This window comes from Gossypium raimondii, chromosome 6, assembly GCF_025698545.1.
Source record: "Gossypium raimondii isolate GPD5lz chromosome 6, ASM2569854v1, whole genome shotgun sequence".
NCBI classification, from domain to species: Eukaryota; Viridiplantae; Streptophyta; class Magnoliopsida; order Malvales; family Malvaceae; genus Gossypium; species Gossypium raimondii.
In genome coordinates, this window is record NC_068570.1 from 45,340,903 (window position 1) to 45,364,571 (window position 23,669).

Consider the following 23,669-nt stretch of genomic DNA (forward strand, 5'->3'; position numbering starts at 1 on the left):
TAGTTCACCTTTGTTAGTCGAGGCAATGGCACATTACTAGTCACACTCTCCATAACTTAGATACCAAATTGTAGAAAATGTTCTCAATATAAAATTGTTCTCTCTTATAAAATCAAAAGCTTACAAACTATTTATAGGCTATAGTCTACCCTTTAAAACAACAAAAAAACTAAAAATATTAAAATCTAATAATAACCATAAACCAATGACTCTTGACCTTTCATTTTCCTAAACAAAAAACTACTAATTTAAACCCATTAAAAACAACATAACTCTTGACCTTTCACTTACATAACTCTTAACTTTCATTTAAGTTTATTTAACAGAGTCTATTAAACTTTCACATCTGAGCTGAATGATAGCAAAACATTAAGCTTCTCGTATACTATTGAAATTCATAAGGTATGTCGTAAGTGACCTATCTTTCTTATCTGGTTGATAGAAGCCTTGACATACTTCATACATCCGTGAGATATTTCGTCTCTAAGAATACAGAAATCCAAATAATCCAGTTTTTAACAAACTCACAGTGAATAATCAAAGTGATTACCTAATCGTCAATAGAGTTGTGAATCTACAAGAACAGTCATGAGCCATCTCTCAATCAAGCTTGTCTAGTCTCATCAGTAGGTTGATCATTAATCAAATGGTTTTCTTTATCGATACTCCTTAAACAAATCCTGACTGTTTTGCTCCAATTCAAATAGTTTTATGTATTATTTTTCAATGACATTTCTAGTCTCATTCATGATTTACCTAATGTGATTTATGATGCTAATTAAATAGGTATCTGACAAACAACTCAATCAGTGGTCCCATTCCTTATTGGATCAAGAACTTAAATAGTCACAGGTAATTCATATTAATTCCATCTTTACGATGCCTCGATATTTATACCTTTTTTTATGAAAATATATTCAGGTGTGCTCATAGGAATAGACTTTATGTATTAGTCTTCATTTTCAAATAGTTTCAGTTAGATTCGATCGCAACTTGGTAGCATGAAAAAGTCATGTTAACCATGTGACCTGAACAGAGATCCTATTTCGAATGTTTAGCATTCAGAAGTTATATAATGATTACTGATATATTTGTTGTTATTTAGGCCAATAAAACCTCATTAGGTATTCAATTCCAATGTCTTTAGCTATCTAAAAGAATAAATAAACAAACTACATACGCTTAATCTAACTCCAAAAGTTCGTAATGTTTTGAAAGTGGTTTTGAATACTTATCATCCAGTGAAATGTTTGGTCATCTATACAGGAACATAACATGCATTCACAATGTAATTGAAGAAACATAAATTTATTTTGCAGTGAAATAGATCTTTCTTATAATAATTTTTCGTTGGAATATGTACCACTCGATTGTCGTGAATCACTGTAAGAACAATTTTCCCCTCAAGTTCTTCATTGGACATTCAAGTACATGTGTCCTTTCCTTTTAGCTTTCAAAGTTTACGGAGTAACTATTTTGATGTTCTATCAAAAACTTGTTCAAAAGCTCACTGGAGGAAAGAATTTGTAAGCTCCAATTTAACAAACTTCTTAAGAGAAATCTAGACCTTTTAATTTTCAACTTACCAAACTTCTAAATGAATTCCAATTCTATTTCACATAAATTGATTTCTTTCATGATTCTACCATGATACAGACCACTGAGGAAGTGTTTGCAAAGCTTTCCATGTTTAGAAGGTAATTTGCATTGGTTTAACTAAGAAATGCTAGTATGTGCTTCAATTGTATTTTCATTCATGTTTTGATCTTCTTCTGTGTTGTGTTTTAGGGTGTTCAATACGTATACTCAATTTATCAAATAACTGTAAATTTTTTCTACATTTCTTTGGTTAGTTTGTGTACATCTAATAAACACTTTACCCTATTTTTTCTATAGATCAGTATTCTTTCCATATAAATTGTGGTGGGGTGGGGAAAAAACTACTATAGGAAACATTGATTATGAAACTGATCACAACCAATGAGGTGAAACGAAATAAGTTCCAACAGGATCAAAATGGGAAGTTAGTAGCACAGGACATTTCTGGGATAAAAATATCACCTCAACTGACTATATAGCATATAACGTATCTGTGCTCAAGATGAAAGACTCTGACTTATACACCACAGCACACGTCTCTCCCCTCTCGCTCACTTATTATCTTCTCTACTTAGGAAATGGAAACTATACTGTGAAACTTCACTTTGCAGAAATAGTAATAAGAGATAGTAATTCTTTCTATAGTCTTGGAAGGCAGGTATTTGATGTTTCTATACATGTATTAAATCACGTTGCACATGCTCTCCTTGTCTTGTACTGCTCCAATCATTTGATTTAATTAGTTTATTGTAGGGGACTGATAAATTATAAAACTAACATATTTTAATCTCATTCTTAATGCATTTTTGGATGATTATTTATGCAAATTGGTGAATTTGATGCTCCTAATCCCTTTAATTCATGTTCTTATACTTAGATGAGCATTTGGGAGTAAAAGGAGCAAAAATCAGAGAAAAAGAGCAGATTTTAGGAGCCACACGGGCTGGGCACACGCCCATGTGCCAGCCCATGTCAATTTCGCACATTGCTTCCCAAATACGTGGAAAAACATAATTTTTAGGCTTTCTGAGCATTCTAAAGTCTATAAATACCAAATAGAAGAAGAGATATGAGAGCCATCAGAGAAGATCGAAGAAAACACTTGAAGAACACCATTGGAGCCAACTCGGAAGCGGATCTCCATCAAGATCGAAGATCTCTTTTTAATTGCTTTTGAAGTTTTTATGAGTTTCTTAATGTCTTGTGGTTATTCTAATTTTGAGATGTTTTCATTCAGGATTATGAACTAATTCCCTAGATACCTAGGAAAGATGAAACCTAAGACATTCTATTATTTGATTTCTGATTTACATGATAAATACTTTATTCTTGTTCTTAATTATGTGGGTTTATTTCTTGTTTTAATATTTTTGGGATATTAATTCATGTGTAATGTGCTTAATTTAGTGGAGGAAAAGTTCCTATTTAAGAGTAGATCTAGCATGATTGAGTGGAATTGTATGCAATCCTAGAAATAGACTGACATAAATCTATCGAATTAGAGTCAAATCTAATAGAGGAATCCATAAATCGAGTTAATGCGATGATAGGGGTTTTAATTAGAAAAAGATTTCAATTAATCAACCTAGAGTTAGTTGTTCTTACTCTTGAAAGAGATAGTAACATAATTTAGGGATTTCTACGGATCAAGACACCAAGTGAATAAATCGTTTAATTTAGATTCATAATAATAGGTGAAGTCTAGGTGGATTCTTTCCTGGGTATTATTTCTTTCATTAGTTAATATTCGATTATTTCCTTGATTCATTCTCTGTTGTGTTCTTAGTTAAATTAGTTTAGTAATTTTATATTAAAACTCATCACTCCAAATTTTTGGCTTAATAATAAGAAAACGGTAATTACTAATACTTTTAGTCCTCGTGGATACGATATCTTTACTCACCATAGCTATATTATTGTTCGATAGGTGCGTTTGCCTTTGTCGTATTTATAGTTAGTTTTATGACCATCGTGGACATGCATGTTGAAGGATTTTAACATTAGAAACACAATCAAATGGGTTGATAAGGAATGCATTCGTGAATTTAAAAGGTTGTTACTATAAGGAAAAAGACCTTGGAGATTCACTTTCATTGGGCTGGGAAGGGAACAACAGCTGCACCAAAGAGGGGAACTTATGGCCCTTTGATATCAGCCATCTCTATGAAATCTAGTAAGTTACACACTCCGAATAGAAGCCTATGTTTTCTTCTCATGCTAACATATTTATCTGAGCTTGATATTTTAAATTTGTGATGGGCGTAAAGAAGATGCATGCCAATGTCTTTGACTAAGAACGATAAGCTAGTCATTTCATAAAATTGAATCTTTCATATATTTCTTCTAAACCTGAATACAGTGTGTTTGTCTCTCAATGTGATGTGATAACTTATTGTATGAATTTGAAGTGTGGAGTTGTTTTAATTTTATGAACTATTATATATATATATATATAAAACAACTTGAGTGTGACTAGTTTGTTGATTTTGTGTAGAGTTTAAACCTCTGAATGATAGACTAAAGAGGATATTAATTGTGGTTGGAGCTGTAGTTTTGCTTTTGATCCTAATTTTTATGATTTTGGGTGCTCTTTGGTGGAAAGGTTGGTTGTGGGAGAGAATATCAAGGGAAGAAGGGAATGTATATCGACTTCATCAAATTTAAGTTTGGAAAAAAATTTATAGCAGCATGATTACACTTTTTTAGTTTTTTATGAAAATATACAAATGAAAATGAAGCATACAGCTGTAGCTGAGAAGTTACAGAAGAGATAAACCTTTGAAATCTTTTAAATATTTCCATGTACTATGGAACTGTACAAGGATTTAAAGTTACTTTTCATAGTTATGATAAAAAAATATGCTCAGCTATCATAGAAATTAAGATAATCACTCATGTCAAATAAGATTGTTAAATTAAAAATGAAACTTGAAGATAAGATTGATCATTCACTAATACCACACTAACAAACTAAGTAAAAAATCAATGTCATGCCTCTATTAGATATAGCTCATTTTAGCATATTGAACTTGTACCTTGAACAAGACTTAGAGGATTAGATCTGAAAATCGGAGTATTTACCTTAAGACAAGTCAAAGCGACCACAAACAACTTTGATTCAGAAAATAAAATTGAGAAAGGTGATTTTAGATTTGTCTACAAGGTGACATACAACTCTACTATCATCATTATTTTTCAACACTTCTCCACCTCCTTTATTGGGTATCCTAGAAAAATACTGAAAGTTTTCAAGAGAGTATTTAATAAAATTGTTCTGTCTTTTATTAACTAAAGAACTGAATTTAAATAGAGAAAAGAGTCCTAACCTAATTTGGAAAATAATTCTCTTATTCTACTAAACTACTAAAAGATAAAATAAAATAATCTTAGAATATTTCAAATAATTTATTCTAAGATTTATCTACAAATAACTTTAAAATATATCCCCAAAATATATGGGTTTCACATATTTCAACACCCTCCCTCAAGTTGGTGCAAATATATCAATCATGCTCAACTTGCTTACAAGAAAATCAAAGTTTGTCTTAGAGATCCCTTTGGTGAGTATGTCAGCAATCTGTTATTTTGAAGGAACAAACGACAGGCACACTTGGCCTTCTTCAATATTCTCCTTGATAAAGTGTTTATCAACCTCAACATGTTTAGCTTTGTCATGCCGGACTGGGTTGTGAGCAATACTAATGGCAGCTTTGCTATCACAGTACAAATTCCTTGGTGAAGTTATTGGTTTCCTCAGCTCTTCTATAATTTTTTTAACCACATCTTTTCACAAAGTCCTTGAGCCACTGATCTAAACTCAACCTCTACACTACTTCTTGCTACAACACTTTGTTTTTTGCTTCGCCAAGTCACAAGTTTCCCCAAACAAATGTACAGTATCTTGATGTAGATCTTCTATCTACTATTGAGCCTACCCAGTCTGCATCTGTATAAACTTCAATTCCTCTTTGTTCGAATTTCTTGAAGAATAAGCCCTTTCCAGATGAACTCTTCAAGTATCTCAAAATTTGAAACATTGCTTCTTCATGTTCCTCCATTGGGGAGTGCATAAATTGAAACACTAAACTCACTGCAAAAGCTATGTTTGGCCTTGTATGTGATATGTAAATTAACTTACCAACTAATCTTTGGTATTTCCCTTTATCAACTAATCAACCTTCTTTATTTTTGAATTTTACATTTGGATTAATTGGTGTGTCAATTGGGCGGCAACCACTTATCCCAGCCTATTTTAAAAGATCAATCATATATTTTTTCTAAGAGACCACATGACCCTTCTTTGATCGAGCAACTTCCATTCCAAGAAAATATTTCAAAAGACCCAATTTTTTGATCTTAATCTCTAATGCTAGATGCTCCTTGAGACACCTTATTTCATCTACATCATTTCCTGTAAGAATGATATCATCGACATAAACCATAAAAACTAATAATTTACCTATTTGTGAGTGTCGATAGAACATTGTGTGATTAGCTTGCCCTTGTGAGTAACCTTGTTTTTTAACAACTTGAGTGAACCGTTCAAACCAAGCTCGAGAAGACTGCTTTAGACCATACAAAGATTTCCTGAGCTTACATACTCAAGTTCCAAATTTTTCTTCAAAACCTGGAGAAGGATCTATGTAAACTTCTTCTTCAAGTTTCCCATTTAGGAAGGTATGCTTCACATCTAGTTGTTGTAAGATTAACAACAATTGATAAATGAACTCTAACAGAGTTTAATTTGGCTACTGAGTAAATGAGTCAAGATAATCTATCCCGTATGTTAGAGTGTACCCTTTAGCCACCAGTCAGGCTATGTATCTATCTAAAGATCCATCCGATTTGAATTGGTTGTGAACACCCATTTACAACCCACTATTTTTTCCTTACAGGTAATTCTATTGTTTCCCATGTACCTATTTTTTCAAGAGCGCTAATCTCCTCTAAAATAGCCTCCTTCCACTCATGAACCTGTAAAGCATCTTTCACATTTTTGGGTATTTTCATAGTATTGAGACACGAAACAAAGGCTGAAAATGTCGAAGACAAGGCTTTATAGGAAACAAAATTAGACATGGGATATTTGACAACATTTCTAACACATTTTCTTTTAGCAATTGGAATAGCTAAATCAGAAAATTCGTTGGTTAGAATATGAGCTTTACCTGGACTTTTGACAAGATCTTGCGGGTCGGATTCTTGGTGATGAGTATGGTGGATTCCACTTTCTTGATTTCGGCTTCTTCTTGAGCAAACAATTAACTCCTTTGTTTGTTCTTTATTCTCATGATCAGACTCTACACCTTCATACTCCTTTTTATTAACAACATTAACATCATTAATTTTTATGTTAATCATAAATTCATCTTCCCCATTATTAGAATCCCTATGTTGTATATTCCTAGTCTTTTCTTGATCAATTATATAATATTCCTTACTATAATTCCCTCCCTGAATTTTAGAATCAAAGTAAGATTGCGTTTTAACAAATGTGACATTCATGGTAACAATAATCTTACTATCAACTAGGTCATAATATTTGTAACCCTTTCTATTAAAAGTATAGCCAACAAAGATGCATTTTTTTGCTCTAGGATCTAGTTTACCTTGGTTGTGAAGATGAACAAAAACACTACACGCAAAAACTGGGAGGGATAAATCTGTTATCAATTTAGAATTAGGAAAGTTATCTTTAAAGAGACGTAAAGGAGTTCTATAATTTAGAGTTTTACTGGGCATTCTATTAATAAGATATGTGGCTATTAACAAGGCTTCGCCCCAAAGATAACGTGGTACTTGACTAGTGAACATCAAGGCTCTAGTTACTTCCAAAAGATGTATGTTTTTTCTTTCTGCAATCTCATTTTGTTGTGGTGTATTTGTACAAGAGCTTTGGTAGACTATTCCATGTTTGGTTAAGAAAACACCTAATTTGGTCACTAAAAAATTCCCCACCATTGTCACTCCGAAACACTTCTATTCTCACACCAAATTGTGTTTTCACTATAGCATAAAAAGACTGAAACACATTTTTAACTTCAGACTTATCTTCTAATAAAAACACCAAAAAAATGAGAGTATAATCATCAATAAATGTGAAAAACCAACGTTTTCCTAAAAAAGTTGAGACTATCGAAGGTCCTCAAACATCACTGTGAGTTAACGAAAAATGTTTGAAAGCTTTATATTTTTTAGGCGGAAAGAATGACCGATGATGTTTAGCTAATTCAAAAAATTCACAGTGATATGAAGAAGGACTTTATTTTTAAATAAATTTGATAACAAATATCTTAAATAGTTGAAATTAAGATGTCCAAGCCTATAATGTCAAATCTTAAGCTTATCAAAACTAGAAACAAAATTTAAACATAAAGTAGTTGTTGGTTGACTTAGATGGTTGTCATCAAGAAAGTGGAATCCACCAGATTCTTTAGCATTTCCAATTATCCTTCCCGAGACCATGTCTTGAAATTTACACATAGAGGAGTCAAATATAACATGACAATTCAAGGACTGGGATAATTTACTGACCGATATGAGATTACAAGCTAGATTTGGCACATGTAAAACATCATGTAAAACCAAGGAAAGCGAAATTTTAATAGTGTCTTTCCCGGCTATTGCCGAGAATTACCCATCTGCTACTTTGATCTTTTTGTTTCCTACACAAGGTGTGTAAGTTGAGAAAAGAAAATGACTACTAGTCATATGATCATTAGCTCCAGAATCAACGATCCGCATGTTTGTTTTACAAGGCCTGAGACTGAAAAAAATAGAAATATCAGTACCTGATTGGGCAAAAGAGGAAGAAGGATTATTGGATGAGTTAGGAATAGTAGAATTCATTTGAAACTATGGTGATTGAAAAAGCTTATGTAGATGCTCTAATTGTTTCTTAGTGAATGGAGACTCTTCTAGAGAACTTTGGCCCTCATAATTTTCATTAGTTCTTTGGAAAGCTCTGTTATCCCCCGATTGTAAGCCATGACCATTACCACTCTTATTTTTTTCCATTAGTCGGTTTTCCATGGAGCTTTAAACACGTTTCCTGAGTGTGCCAATATTTTTTGCAGTGATCGCACTAAGGTTTTTTCCTTTTTTCACTATCATCATTATTTTTAATAGTTACAAGTGTAGAATTATCATCATTAGCTTCAAGTCCTGGCCTTAACATTAGTTTTCCCCTTGTCTCCTCTCTTCTAACCTCAAAAAAAATCTCATGGAGTCTTGGAAGCGGTTTTTTTCCTAAGATCCAAGATCTCACTTCATCAAATTCTTTATTTAAACCAACCAAAAATAAATAAGTTCATTCATTCTCTTCTTTTTTCATAGCTTTTACACCATCTTCGGGACACTCCCATTCATCATTATAACATTGATCTAGTTCTTGCCAAAGAGACATCATCTCATTATAATAAAAAGTAACTTCCTTTTCACCTTGTCTAGCTTTTGAGAGCTTTATTTTAACTCAAAGATCTATGAAGCATTTTCTAAATCTAAATAGGTATCTTTCACAGTGTCCCAAACATCTTTAACAGTTAGGAGAAAAAGAAAAGGTTTACCTATGGATGCTTCCATTGAATTAATAAGCCACGCAATTATCATAGAATTTTTTGACCTCCACTTGCTCATCGTTGGATCGTCCACCTGTGGTTGCTTGACTTCTCCAGTTAAATGACCTAGCTTGTCGCGCCTATCAATTGCTAACTTTACGGACTGCGACCATTCCAAATAATTCTTGCCATTCAGCTTGTGAGATGTTAGTTGAAAAGAGAGGTGAGCTCCTCTGTCCCTTGAGTCATTGTGCTCTCTGTAGTTGTTTCAACAGTAGAACTTTCTACCTCTGTTTGATTACTAGATCTCTTATCTCCAGTGAAGGTTGTTTTAACCATGATGTTACTAAAGATTTAACCTAGCTCAGATGCCATGAAAGTTTTCAAGAGAGCATTTAATAAAACTATTATTAACTAAAGAACTGAATTTAAATAGAGAAAAGAGTCATAACCTAATTGGAAAAATAATTCCCTTATTCTAATAAACTACTAAAATATAACGAAAAGATAAAATAAAATAATCTTAGAATATCTCAAATGATTTATTCTAAGATTTATCTACCTAAATAACTTTAAAATATATCCCTAAAATATATGAGTTTCACATATTTCAACAAATACATATAAAACATAAAACTTACATGAGAGATACAATTTAAAAATGTGAAAAAAATCACTTTTTCTTCAATGTAGGGCATACTACTAGATGGTACGATAATTGCAGTTAAGTAGCTTTCTTCAAGATCAAAGCAAGGAAACAGTGAATTTGTGAATGAAATACGCATAATTTCAAGCCTACAACGCTCAAATGTTGTTAGACTATATGGATGTTGTGATGAAGGAGATCAGTTATTACTGGTATATGAATACATGGAAAACAATAATCTTGGACTTACTTTGTTTGGTAAGCTTGAAAATGACTTTTACCGCTTGACTCATCCATATTAAAAAAAGAAAAGAAATGAATCAATTACTTGTTTTGTAACTTATGTCGATGACAGGTATAAAGGAAGTCCAACTGATGTTGGACTGGCTAATGAGGCTTAGAATTTGTATTGGTATCGCAAAAGGTTTGGCCTTCTTGCATGATGATTGTCCTCTTAGAATTGTTCACAAGGACATCAAAGCCACTAATGTATTACTTGAAAAGGACCTTAGTCCTAAGATCTCTGACTTTAGTCTAACCAGGCTTGATGGAGACGAAAAAACCCACATTAGCACCAGAGTTACTGGAACTATGTGAGCTTCCTTCTTTTTCCATTCAATAATTGCAAAATAATTTCCAACCATTAACTATATGAGCATCTAACTGAACTTTCAATTCATTCAGATATCAAGATGTTCATTTTATCCTTCCCTTTTTAATGTATTTTTTTAATGATGCATGGCATGAGTATAGTGAATGAAAATTGGTTTTAATGTCATCCCTGAAAGTAGAATTGCCACACGCACAAGAATATTACAGTACCTAGATTCTGCATGTAGAAAAGTAGTACATCAAAAATTGAGTTGAAAAAACTCTAGCACTTAGTAGTAGTAACTACTGCCTCGAATACATGCACTGTTCCACCAATTTTTATCCACGTAAATAATGATCTCTTTGAAAGGAATACCTTTTCAATGTTTCCAGCTTTGTGCCTATGTACTTGTTTGTTATGAAAAGGTATCATGAATAACAGTAGTTTTAGTCGTAGCATAAACGTGTAAAAAGCTACCAGTAAAATTAACTCGTGCAACCATACAATCTGAATAATATTATAGTTCACAGAATGAACATCTTATGTCTGCAGAGGATACATGGCACCAGAATATGCATTATGGGGCTATTTGACCTATAAGGCAGATCTTTACAGTTTTGGAGTAGTAGCATTGGAGATTTTTGATAGGAAGAACAACATGAAATACCAAGCAAATGAAAATTTCATATGCCTTCTAGATTGGGTAAGAACAATATCCACTAATTTCTTCGTTGTGTCTCAATTTGAGCATAATATATTATTTGAATATTCAAATTGCTTGCATTCTAAATTCAAAGAAGACATCATTTTACATCATTGACATGAAATGATGGTATCCTTTGTATAAACAGAAAAACTCACATGACATTGGAGGGAAAGTTTGTATTTGATGTTGAAGTTAGTTCCCATGCAACACAAGCAGCAACAATAGTGGCCATGCAGCTCAAATGAAGCTAAGAAACAGCACGTGCAACTCGTGACAAGTAGGCAGCAGCTGAAGCTTATGAATGCTGTCCAAATTCAACTTTTTTTTGCTTTAGGTTTATAGTTTGTAACTTAGTTCTTTTAGGACTTAGTTGGTAAATATTTTGATGTAATTTTAGATGTTGATTAACTGAATATTCAATAAAGCAACTTGTGCAAGCTAGTATAGCTATTTTCAATGTATTAAGTGGTGTTAGGTAAGTGTTTAGGTAGCTTTTTGACTTGTAAGCTCAACTTATGCTTGATATATGTAATGGCAACTTGCCAATACTTTGTTAATGAAAAAATCAGTTTGTTTTTCATTCATATACTCTCTATTTTTTCTTTTGCCTTTTAATTTTGTTCTCATCAAAGTAAATTTCTGCTTTGTTTCTTCTCCATGTCACGAGACTTGCTGTTCAAGCTAAAGATGAATCAGCTTGCATATTGTCTCTAACACCAACAATTGGAATCTAGAGCCTTTTTCTTAGTGGACATGTTGCACTTGAACCATAATTCGAATTGCTTCTTCAGGATTTTCTCCAGTAGCTCCACCAGTCTTCAATGGAGAAAGCTTTCATATATGGGTGGTTAAGATGAGGACTTACCTACAGGCCTTTTATCTGTGGGAAGTTGTGAACATTGATGCTGAGCCAGCACCACTTAAGGCCAATCCCACAATGGCTCAGATCAGACAACATGCTGATGAGAGGAACAAGAGGCATAAAGCCATGTCTTGCATTTAGAACTGTGTCTCAGATGTCATTTTTACCAAAATCATTGCTTGTGAGACACCAAAGCAAGCTTGGGACAAGCTCAAAGAGGAGTTCCAAGGCACAGAGAGGACAAGGTAGCAGCAATTGTTGAATCTAAGAAGAGATTTCAAAAATTTGAAGATGAATGAAGAAGAAACAATGAAGTAGTATTCTGATATGATCATGGCTGTGGTGAATAACATAATATTACTAGGAGAACAGTTCAATGAAGCAAGAATCGAGGAGAAGGTGCTCTCAACATTGCCTGAAAGATATGAGGTAAAAATCTCATCTCTTAAGGATTCAAGAGACCTAGCAAGCATCTCTCTAACTGAGCTAATCAATGCCCTTTATGCTCAAGAGCAAATGAGAGCTAGCAGGATGGAGGAGCACCAAGAAGGTGCTTTTCAAGCCAAGGCCAAAGCTGCCTCGAGCACCACTGCCTACAAAGGAAAAAAGTCTTGGAAAAACAGGCCTATGTCGGATGCTGCAAGAAGAGGGGACCAACCCTGCAGGCACTGTAAAAGGCCTGGCCATCCAAAAGAGAAATGCTGGTTTAGACCAGATGCAAAATTTCAACATTACAAGAAAATGGGGCATGTTGAAAGGGTTTGTAAAAAAAAGGGTAGAGCTAGGTAGAATCAAGCACAACAACAAAAAATTGAAGCTCGAGTGGCTGAGGAAAGTAGTGATCAAGAGGAGCAAGTGTTTGATGTGCCATGCTCAACTGGTCAGAAGAAGGGCTCAAAAAGTTGTCTATTGGACAGTGGTTGCACTAACTACATGTCACCAAATGCAACCATTTTCAAAACTTTGGACAGAAGCTGCAAAACCAAAGTAAAAGTTGGCAATGGTCAGTTTATAAAGACTGAAGGAAAAGGGGATATGTTAATATGTACTCCCACAGGTGGGAAAGTCATCCCAAATGTGCTATTGGTGCTTGAAATTAACAGGAGCCTTCTAAGCATTCCTCAATTGCTTGAAAAAGGCTACTCAGTGGTTTTCAAGGGTAGTGAGTGTCATATTATTAATCCAAATGGATCAAGCTTCATGACAGTCATTATGACTGATAATTGCTTCGAATTCAACTGGCCAAGTGACTCACAATACTCAGCCTGCATTACCTCTATTGAAGACTCCAAGCTTCGGCACCAAAGGCTTGGGCATGCTAACTTCAAATTGATGGCTCAGTTGGTCAGTGAAGATTTGGTTGAAAACTTCACCAACACAGTGTAGAAGGATGAAGTTTGTGAGGTTTGTCAACTTGGAAAATGGGCCAGATTTCCATTTCCTACCAACAAAGCTTGGAGAGCATCAGAGAGATTGTAGCTTGTCCACACTGATGTGTGTGGTCATATGAAGATTGAATCACTCAATGGGAACAGGTACTTCATTATTTTCATTAATGATGTACCAAATATTGCTGGATTTTCTTCTTGAAATATAAATCTGAGGTAGCTCAAGTGTTTTTAAAGTTTAAAGTAGCTGTTGAGACTGGAATAGGCTGTAAGCTAAGGACCATAAGGTCAGACAATGGGACTGAGTACACCTCACTTAGTTTCAAGCTCACTGTGATGATGCAGGAATTTAACATCAGCTGACCAATGTCTATACACCTCAGCAGAATGGGGTAAGTGAAAGAAAAAATAGACGTTTAATGGATATGGCCAGGTACCTTCTATTTGAGAAGAATTTGCCCAAGACCATGTGGGTTGAAGCAGTTGACACTGTTGTTTACATTCAGAACAGGCTACCAACCAAGGCACTCGACCATAAGACTCCATTTGAGGCTTGGTTCCGATTTAAACCTTCATTGGCTCATATGAAAGTCTTTGCTTGCATATGTTAAGCTCATACATCAGCTGTAAAGAGAGACAAGTTGTCAAAAAGGGCCCAACCTGGTATTCTGGTAGGCTACAGCTCAATCAAGAAAGGATATAGGATCTTGGATCCTTTAACAAATAAGATCCAAGTGAGCAGATATGTGGTCTTTGATGAAAAAGGATGCTAGAATTGGGAAAGAAACGAGCCAGACGCTATTTTTGAAAAGCTTATGGCTGATCAGGCTGAACCTGATTAGATTGGTCCTGAAATGGACATTGATGATATGCCAATCAGGGGCACAAGACTCTTGGATGAAATTTATGAGAGAGCACATGTTTCCATAGTGGAACCAAGCAATTTTAAAGAAGCTGGGGCTAATGAAGGATAGAAGCAAGCCATGGTTGAAGAAATCAACATGATTCAGAAGGATCAGACATAGGAGCTGGTTAAAAGGCCTGCTAACAGAAAGACCATTGGTGTAAAATGGGTCTATCGAGCCAAACATAATGTTGATGGCAGTTTAAACAAGCTGAAAGCTAGACTAGTTGTCAAGGGCTTTAGCCAAAAATATGGCCTAGACTACATGAAGACTTTTGCACCAGTAGCCAGACTTGATACAGTCAGGTTATTAGTTGCTTTGGCTGCACAAAAACAGTGGACCATTCATCAGTTAGATGTGAAGTCTGCATTTCTTAATGGCTTTCTGGAAGAAGAAATTTACATAGACCAGCCTCAAGGTTTTGTTGTATCTGGCAAGGAGCACATGGTGTACAGACTTAAAAAGGTCTTATATGGCTTAAAGCAAGCTCTTAGAGCCTAGTATGCTCGAATTAACAGCTATTTGGTCAGTTTGGGATTTAAGAGAAGTGTTAGTGAGCCAACACTATATGTCAAGAAGAATGAAGTTGAAACACAGCTCATTTTGTCCCTTTAATGTAGATGATCTCTTGGTGACAAGAGGAGACAAAATTATGTTGGTTGATTTCAAAACCAAAATGAAGGACATGTTTGAAATGTCTGACTTAGGCAGAATGAACTACTTCCTTGAAATGGAGGTGATGCAAACCAAAAATGGAATTTTTCTTAGTAAAAAAACCTTTGCTATGAAGATCTTAAACAAGTTCTCTATGCAGAAATGTAAGTCAAGTAGCACACCTATAGTTGTTGGTATGAAACTATCAAGCCAAGGAAATTGTGAGCCTATCTGTGAATCAATGTACAAAAGTCTTGTTGGTAGCTTGCTGTATTTGACAGCAACCAGGCCTGATATCATGTTTGTTGTTAGTGTGCTATCAAGGTTTATGAATTGCTGCAATGACCAGTACTTTCAAGCAGCAAAGAGAGTGCTAAGGCACATCAAAGGCACTCTTGGCTATGGTGTGTTGTTCAACAAAGCTAAAAGTCTGAAGTTGATAGGCTATACTGACAGTGACTGGGCTGGTTCGAGTGATGATATGAAGAGCACTTCTGGATATACTTTTACTCTTGGTTCAGGTATGTTTTGCTGGAGCTCGAGGAAGAAAAATCTTGTGGCACAGTCAACAGTAGAAGCTGAATATGTTGCTGCTGCTGGAGTTGTAAATCAAACCATATGGCTTAGGAAAATCCTAGTCAATTTGAACCAACATCAAGAAAGAGCAACAGAGATTTATTGTGATAACAAGTCTGCTGTTGCAATTGCAAAGAATATTGTTTTCCATGGTAGAACGAAGCATTTTAGCATCAAGCTACATGTGATAAGGAAACAACTAGGTGTTACAAGCACGGAAACTAAGGAGGAGTGTTGAAGTTTGTTCCCATGCAACACAAGCACCAGCAATCGTGGCCATGCAGCTCAAATGAAGCTAAGAAACAGGACATGCAACTCGTGACAAGTAGGCAGCAGCTGGAGCTTATGAATGCTATCCAAATTCAACTTTTTTTTTTTGCTTTAAGTTTATAGTTTGTAACTTAGTTCTTTTAGGACTTAGTTGGTAAATCTTTTGATGTAATTTTAGATGTTAATTGACTGAAAATTTAGCAAATCAACTTGTGCAAGCTAGTATAACTATTTTCAATGTATTAAGTGGTGTTAGGTAAGTGTTTAGGTAGCTTTTTGACTTGTAAGCTCAACTTATGCTTGATATATGTAATGGCAACTTGCCAATACTTTGTTAATGAAAAAAATCAGTTTGTTTTTCATTCAGATACTTTCCATTTTTTCTTTTGCCTTTCAATTCTGTTCTTATCAAAGCAAATTTGTACTTTATTTCTTCTTCAAGTCACGAGAGTTGTTGTTCAAGCTAAAGCTGAACCAGCTTGCATACTGTCTCTAACACCAACATTTGATCATTCAGACTTGGGGTGGGGGTTAATTGCATTCTCCATCATTTTCTTATCTTTTTCCCTTTTGTAAGTTTTATCTCAGGCTCTTGTGCTACAACAAAAAGGAAATCCTTTGGAGCTAGTGGATCTGTTAGAAGTTGGCTTACATGTAGCCCTTGGGATCGAGCCATGCAGTTAGCAGCAAAAGCACATGCAACTATCATTTTGTTATTTTGATGATGTTTTGTTACCTAGTTACAATTGAACTAAGTTTGTAATGAATTTGTTGTAATTTGGTGCTGATAGATTTGATAAATTAGCTTAACCAAGTGTGAAATCAATGTTTTATAAGTTTCAAGACATTGTTAGTGGAGTTAGGTGTGTTTAGGTGACACTTTCTTCATTTTGACAAGTTAATATATTGTTATATGTAATGTTTTGTTCCTTTTCTGAGATGATGATGAATCATTAAAAAAATTTTCTCTTTGTTTCTGGTTTAAGTTAGGCAATCTTTTCTTGTTCTTCTAGCTCGATTTTCTTGTTTGTTCAGCAAGTCACTATTGCTTAAAGCATAAGACTTTGTTGTAATTGCTTAGTTTTGAGTCTCAACTCCAGCAGGATCCAAAGTTGGTACAAAGTTTGACAAAGAAGAAGCAATGAGGATCCTAAAGGTAGCTCTGTTATGCACTAATCCATCACCAGCACTCAGGCCTACAATATCTGAAGTGGTGAGCATGCTCGAAGGTCGTACTGATGTTCATGAAATCATCAGCGAACCAAGCTCTTATGGTGATGGCATGAGGTTTAAATCTTTAACAGAGTTCGATCAAGTTATCCTCCAGAGAAGTGAAAATCCATCCATCATTCAGTCATCAGATTCTACATCCATTGGATCATCTTCAACATCTGCCCACGATCTATACCAAATAAGTTCGAACTTCAGCCAAGTAACATGTTCTCATAAGCAACTATTCTGATAGATGTCAGTACAAGAAACAGAACTGAATGGTAAAAATGCATTGACCATAAATGGAAAGTGTTCTTTTCAGAAAACCCAAAAACCTACCATTACAGTATGGTGGTCATAATTTTTCTGTTAGCTATTATTTCTGTTACATCTCCTAGCTTGTCACAGATTATTCTGCTTCTTTTGATAATGAAATAAAAAACTATTTAGTTATCCAAAAGAAAAAGAAACTTATCAGCATGATAGATGAAGGAAATTCATCAACTTGGGAATGATTATGATACACATTTGGCTACTGAACCATCAAGTTATTATCACTCCTAAGAGACTATTCTTTTCATGTTTATTTAGGCAATGCTACAATGGAAACAGTAGTGACTAAGATATTACATCAGAAGAAAGAAGGAAAAACTATATATAACAGTTTCAAGTGTACCAGACTTGAAACGGCCTAGGAAAGTTACTTGTGTAGAAATTTAGACATTATTAAGAGGGGATCTTCCAGTCTCATCAGCGATCTCTGGGGTGTAATCAGCAGAGATATGCACTTCTTCTTTCTTAATGCTGAACTCGTAACTCGCAGGGTTAGATGGTTCTTCCCTAGACATGCTCCGTGAATAGTTGGAAAATGAACGGCTAGCTATTGCCTTGGCCCGTGCAAAACCATCAGCTGAATAGGGGGCAAGAGATGGAGTATAATTAAGCCGACTTTTTCCTTTCAAAATCTTTACCACCTCAGACATTCTAGGCCTAAGTGTAGGAGATGGGTTAGTGCAAAGCATTGCTAATTCTAGAATCATTTTGGCTTCTTTTGCTGCATACTCAGATCCTAGAATAGGATCAACCAGTGATAAAAGATCCTCCTTCTCTTGCAAAACATAAGCCTGCAGGGTCGTTTCATTCAGTTTCAGGACAAACATGATGGTCATTCTCCAAGGTGCCAAGGTGAGAGAAGATAGAAACATACATATATATAATCTATATACAACACTTACCAAATCTAGAAGGTAAACACTCTCATCATTTGGCCTATAACTGGCACTGTTTTGTCCACTGACAATTTCAAGCAAGACTACTCCAAAGCTGTATACATCTGCTTTACTGGTCAGATGACCTCTCATGGCATACTCAGGAGCCATGTATCCACTGTAAGAACATTAAAATTTTTGATCAATCGATTTATAAAATTTAAGTCTTGGAAGAGCATGAAAGTTTAGATAAAAATGGATTTCGATCATTACGTAGTTCCAGCTATCTTGGTAATGACATGGGTCTGATGGCCTTCATGAAGCTTGGCAAATCCAAAATCGGATATTTTTGCAGTAAAATCCTTATCAAGAAGAATGTTTGTTGTCTTGATATCCCTGTGAATAATCTTTAGTTTCGATTCTTCATGGAGAAATGCCAATCCTTTAGCTATTCCACGACAAATTTTAGATCGGATCGCCCAGTTAAGTTGCACTCTCAGTTCTTCAGGACCTGAATGGTGATATTCATGTTATCAGTCTGTTAAAAACTACACATCAAAAGTGTAGAATGTTTGAATAATTGTTAAACATAGGATCATACGGGCTTACCAAATAATGCATGTGCAAGGGAATTGTTTTCCATATACTCATAGACTAGAAGCAGTTGGTTTTCATCTATACAGCATCCTAGTAGTTTTACTAAATTTGGGTGTTGCAGAGCTGATATAACACCAACCTCATTGACAAATTCACGACTCCCTTGCTTTGATTTTGCAGAAAGCTGTTTTACTGCTATGGTTGTCCCATTGGGAAGCACTCCCTATATTTGTGCCAAAATAAGAGCTTTCTCATTGAAATCATGCCGACAGCAGTGACAGGTAAGAGCTTGAAAGTTTGTCATTACCATCAAGCAGCAAGGAATAAAGAGACCATACCTTGAAGACAGCCCCGAACCCTCCTTCACCTATCTTGTTTTCGTTGTTGAAATTTTGTGTGGCAACTTTTAGTTGCTTATAAGTAAAAAGTCCTCCACCAGGCAGTGAAATAAGTTCTTTTTGTGCTGTTAACAGTATACAAAGAAACAAATAAGAGCCGTGCCAGTAACACGATCTAGTAGCTAAACTCTTAGTTAAATCTTATTGATTTAGTCTTTACCTTCGATTTTTGATTCCTTGCCACGAAGATAACCCATTTTCCAGAGGCAAATAAAAACCAGAACCAGGAATAGAACAATGGATCCTGAAATCCAAGCAATGGTTAAAGGAGAGAGCTTTTTGGAAGGCTTTACAGGTTTGAGAACTGCATTCAAACATGAAGTTGGTAGTTGTTAAAAATTAATGGCAAGAAAAAAAAAGAAGAAAGAAAGGCTGACAAGCTAGCATGAAGAGGTGTGGTACCAGGCTCTACTGAAATAGCTGAAACAAGAGGACCGTAGAGTTCATAAGGACCACGTTTTGAGCCTTTCCCAGCCCAATATAAGTGAATTTCAAGGTTGTTCCCCTTGATTTCAGCTTGAAATGTCCGAGAAACATTCTTGTTTAGACCTCCAGCAACATCTTTAATGTTAAAATCAGCTAAGACCTTTGTACCCTGCAGTCCCAGTTAGTTATGATAAGTACAAGTTCATTGAGTTCTTATAGATGATTTAATGGAGAAAAGAAAAAGTTTAAGTTTACCTGAATAAGGACATCGAAAAGGCGATTCCCCCTACTCTTATGATCCGCTTTCTCTTTAAATGTGATTTCAGCAAAATCAAGTTTTACTTTGTACAAGCCATTTTTCATGCAGAACCCGAAATACTTCAAAGATATGGGAGAAACACGAGCTGACTTGTATAGTGATATCTCCTTATTTTGAATACTTTCAAATCCACAATCCGCATGGGATTCAATTGATTTGGCGTAACTCATGGAAAAGATTTGCTCTGGGTCATATATCCCCATGCTACTGTACCCCCATTTCTTGTCATCACTGATATAGAATGTTGATGCTCCTTCTGGATTTACATCACTTTCGAATGTACCTTGGGCTGTTGTTACCTTGTCACCTCCACAATTAATATAGAACCGATCATCTGCAGGCCAAACATCAGTTATCGATCATTAGCAAAGCCTTGCTTTTCAAGTACTAAGAAGCTGATCATGTCAAAACATAAAACAAGCTTGCTAAGGCATTGACAGTAGCCTGCTGATGTTTGGAACTTTTCCAATTTCATTCTAAAGTTCAAGGTAACGATGCAAAGTAAATGGCAATAAAAAGGCTACTTACTTTCCAATTGATCCTCGCCACAGGAGAAATTGTTATTTTGCCATGCACTATCCCTTTAAAGTAGGAAAAGAAGGGGTTAGAACTAGAACTTGCATTTATGTATATATATACCATTGCTTGCTCAAAATAAAATGGAGAAAGAAGCAATGAAGCTAGAGCTTACAAGTCTGCTGATGAAGAGCAGCATGCAAATGAATTCCTGAAAATTTAGGCATGGAAGAAAAAAAAAAACTATTAATTAATATAGAAGCTATAAACAAAATGGTAAACTTTCTTTTCCTCATTTGCCTTACGTATTCCTGTTGGATCTGTAATCTGCAATAGATGAATAGGTGAAATTGTTCTCTGAGAAATCCCTGCACGACAATTAAAAGCACAATGAACTTTAACTCGAGAACAAATTATGTTCTATTTGAATACTGCTAGTAATTATTTTCCAAAAGAAAGAATTCATGTAATTTACAAATACTGATCATTGTAATATATCAAGAGATGATAATTTCTCAATTTGCTTTCAGTTACTTAAGCCAACAATTCATGCACCTGGAAGAATTACACTTGGTTTTCTTTATACTATATCTATCTAAACTACCTGCATTGGTGAAAGTAAAAATGAAATAAGAACTTACAGATTTGCTTCTGTCTTATTTGTAGACAGTGTAGGAATTGGCCCTATTAACTTATTTGCTCGAAGATATCTGATAAAAAGGTAAAACAATAGTTATCACAAACAATATGATTGTCTCTAGGAGAGAACATTGACATAATAAAAACTAATTTTCAGATCAAAGAAACAACGTTTTAATTTAAATAGGTGCTAACACACATCTAATGCAGTTTCTCTTACAAATTTGTTAGGTTTGCGAAATCTGGGACTTCACCAGTCAATTTGTTGTAGCTCAAGTCCCTATATCAGAGAAAGAAAAAGACCAGAAAATGGAATACTTGATTATTGCTGAAACTGCAAAGAATGATTCTAATTCATGTGCTGAAAAGTGAAAATAATTAAGGGTTCAATCTCATTTCTGTATCGCACTTGTTTCTAAACATTTCTATTATACTTGAGAAAATGACTTACAGATGGCTCAGTGCAAGGAATTCACCAAGATATGGTGGGATTAAGTCATTGATTGAACAGTTTCTCAGGACCCTACAGAAAGAAAGGCTAAGCGTGAGTTTGAAGATTGAACTACCTGGACAAAGAAAGACTAATCAATTCACAAGCTCACAAAGTTTCAAGTTGTGTCATTCTTGAAATATTTGGAAATAGGAAAAGTTCTCCTTTTCTTCCATACAAGTCAGCAATGCGCCTAACAGGAGGATATCAAACATATGAAAAAAAAACCAATGATATTATTTCAATTCAAAGTTGAGGAATAAGAACATTACATCTCAGTGACCTTGTCCAGGGAGGAGATTGTACTAGGAAGAGGGCCTTCAAAACGGTTACCTTGAAGTACACTGTTAATACCAAAACGTTGTAAGCAAATATCCTGATCAAAGTTCAGAACTTTAAAACCTGTAATAAGTGGAAAAAGGGTGCTTACAGTAACTGCAGCTGGTTCCAGTTTCCAATATATGCTGGGACTGGACCAATGAATTCATTGCCCCTAACATTGCTGCAGATGGACAAAGCAATAATCAGAAGATATAGTTTAAACAGAGATAAACAACATGGAAGAGTAAAAGTTTTCCTTACAACTGCCTTAAGCTTGTAAGATTTTCAAAACTTTGAGGCAGCTTTCCTTGAAGTTTATTGTTTGCCATCACCCTGCAAGCCGACCAAGATAAGTCAGTTTGGGTTCAACCTTAGAGTATAAAGAAAAAAAGAAAGCCTTACATTCCATAGAGATTCTGTAAGTTTCCAAGAGATTTAGGAAGCGTCCCAGTTAACTGGTTATCAGATAAACGCCTGTGAAATACTGAATGATGAGTGTGGGAAAAACCAAGAAGCAAAAAAATGGGAGGTCATTGATGGCAAGAGTATTACAGGTGCTCAAGGCTCGAAATGTTTCCTAAACTCTCAGGAATTTCTTCAGATAGTTGGTTCTCTGCCAAGTCCCTACAGTCAAATAACAAAATGATGATTCAATAAAAAGTGTATATATATTTATATATAAATTTTCATAGTATAAAAACATATCCCATGCTAATGGTTAAGTATACAACATAAAATCAGGAGTTTGCTGCTCACAGAGTTGTAATAGATGAGTTGCCCAGATTTTCTGGTATTGAACCTTTTAGCCAGTTTTCAGATAGAATACTTCAACAACACAAAAAACAAAAAGGAGAAGATTAGTAAAGAAAATGAGGAAAGAGTTTCAAATAGATTGAATTTGAATAATGCAAAACAAATGGTCAAATTCTAAACAAGAAAAATTATATAAAATGCTAGTGTGGAAGAATTCTGGAGAATACTGACAGAACATTTAATGACATCATTCGGCCAAAGAAGTCAGGTATAGGCCCATCAAGATCATTTGAAGAAAGATCACTGTCATAAATTAAGGATTATTGTGAATTTAGGAGTTCATATGTATATATGAAAAACATCAAAAGACATTATGAACCAAAATAAGCAATAGACAGCAAGGAAGTTACAGGTATTGAAGTTTCATCAGATTTCTTAACGAGTCCGGAATTTTTCCATGGATCCTGTTTGACCTCAAGTCGCTGAGAATGCAGAAGTGAAACAAAAAATTTAGTTTGAGATTAAAACGCAAGCTCACAATCTATTCTATGCCTCTGCACTGACAACATGTTTCAGGTCTCTTCTCTCCTTATTTATCCCAAAGAATATGTTCATGATTTTCCCGGCATGAGCATGCATGCATACATTTGTGAGTTTGAGTTGCGGGGATCATCTGCGTGTGTTGTGTGCACGTGTGCCAGACGTGTGTGAGTTGTATATATATGATTTCTAAAAAAATTACTTAAGGTATTAATTAAAATCTAGAAAATTATATTATGGTTCACAAAATATTTTATAGAAAGTTACATTATTCGTAATTATAATTTATAAATTTATTCTTTTAATTAGAATATAATATTTATATATTTACTTTTTATAATATGTTTTATTCTTAATAAATATTTAGTTTAAATATTTTAATAATAAAATTTATTGATAATTTTAGAAAAATTAATTTATAATTTTAATTGAAAGAATTTATTTTTAAAATTTGTCTTGCATATATTTTCTAAATATAATAATGTATAAATAAAAT

General features: G+C 34.6%; 1 protein-coding gene and 1 pseudogene across 3 annotated transcripts; one reads left to right on the forward strand and one right to left on the reverse strand.

Annotated features, from left to right (window-relative positions):
- The first annotated feature begins 2,101 nt into the window (after positions 1 to 2,101).
- On the forward strand, positions 2,102 to 17,358 carry LOC105774467 (probable LRR receptor-like serine/threonine-protein kinase At1g07650; annotated as a pseudogene).
- A 53-nt stretch (positions 17,359 to 17,411) lies between these two features.
- LOC105774466 (probable LRR receptor-like serine/threonine-protein kinase At1g53430) lies at positions 17,412 to 22,777 on the reverse strand. Of its 3 annotated transcripts, none has more exons than XM_012596967.2 (21): positions 22,637 to 22,777; positions 22,433 to 22,504; positions 22,283 to 22,354; positions 22,142 to 22,213; positions 21,990 to 22,061; positions 21,832 to 21,903; positions 21,672 to 21,752; positions 21,521 to 21,592; positions 21,290 to 21,349; positions 21,072 to 21,140; positions 20,736 to 20,798; positions 20,606 to 20,641; positions 20,443 to 20,495; positions 19,851 to 20,248; positions 19,572 to 19,764; positions 19,330 to 19,473; positions 19,110 to 19,234; positions 18,784 to 18,994; positions 18,448 to 18,685; positions 18,202 to 18,352; positions 17,412 to 18,090 (listed from the first exon to the last, which is right to left on the reverse strand). In XM_012596967.2, coding segments are annotated over exons 3-21 (2,520 nt in total). In that variant the 5' UTR covers positions 22,285 to 22,354; positions 22,433 to 22,504; positions 22,637 to 22,777; the 3' UTR covers positions 17,412 to 17,682. The 3 variants fall into 3 exon arrangements, with proteins under 3 accessions (XP_012452421.2, XP_052488138.1, XP_052488139.1); XM_052632178.1 differs by having other exon boundaries at positions 22,612 to 22,704; XM_052632179.1 differs by lacking the exon at positions 21,672 to 21,752 and having other exon boundaries at positions 22,612 to 22,704.
- Positions 22,778 to 23,669: the final 892 nt, after the last annotated feature.

What these genes read in the sequence shown, in the direction of transcription:
- LOC105774466 (XM_052632178.1), bottom strand. An exon ending in ATTTCGAGCCTTGAGCACCT is followed by an intron (nt 22,355 to 22,432) that starts GTAATACTCTTG and finishes AGTATTTCACAG; the next exon opens with GCGTTTATCTGATAACCAGT. An exon ending in TGGAACCAGCTGCAGTTACT is followed by an intron (nt 21,904 to 21,989) that starts GTAAGCACCCTT and finishes TGGTATTAACAG; the next exon opens with TGTACTTCAAGGTAACCGTT.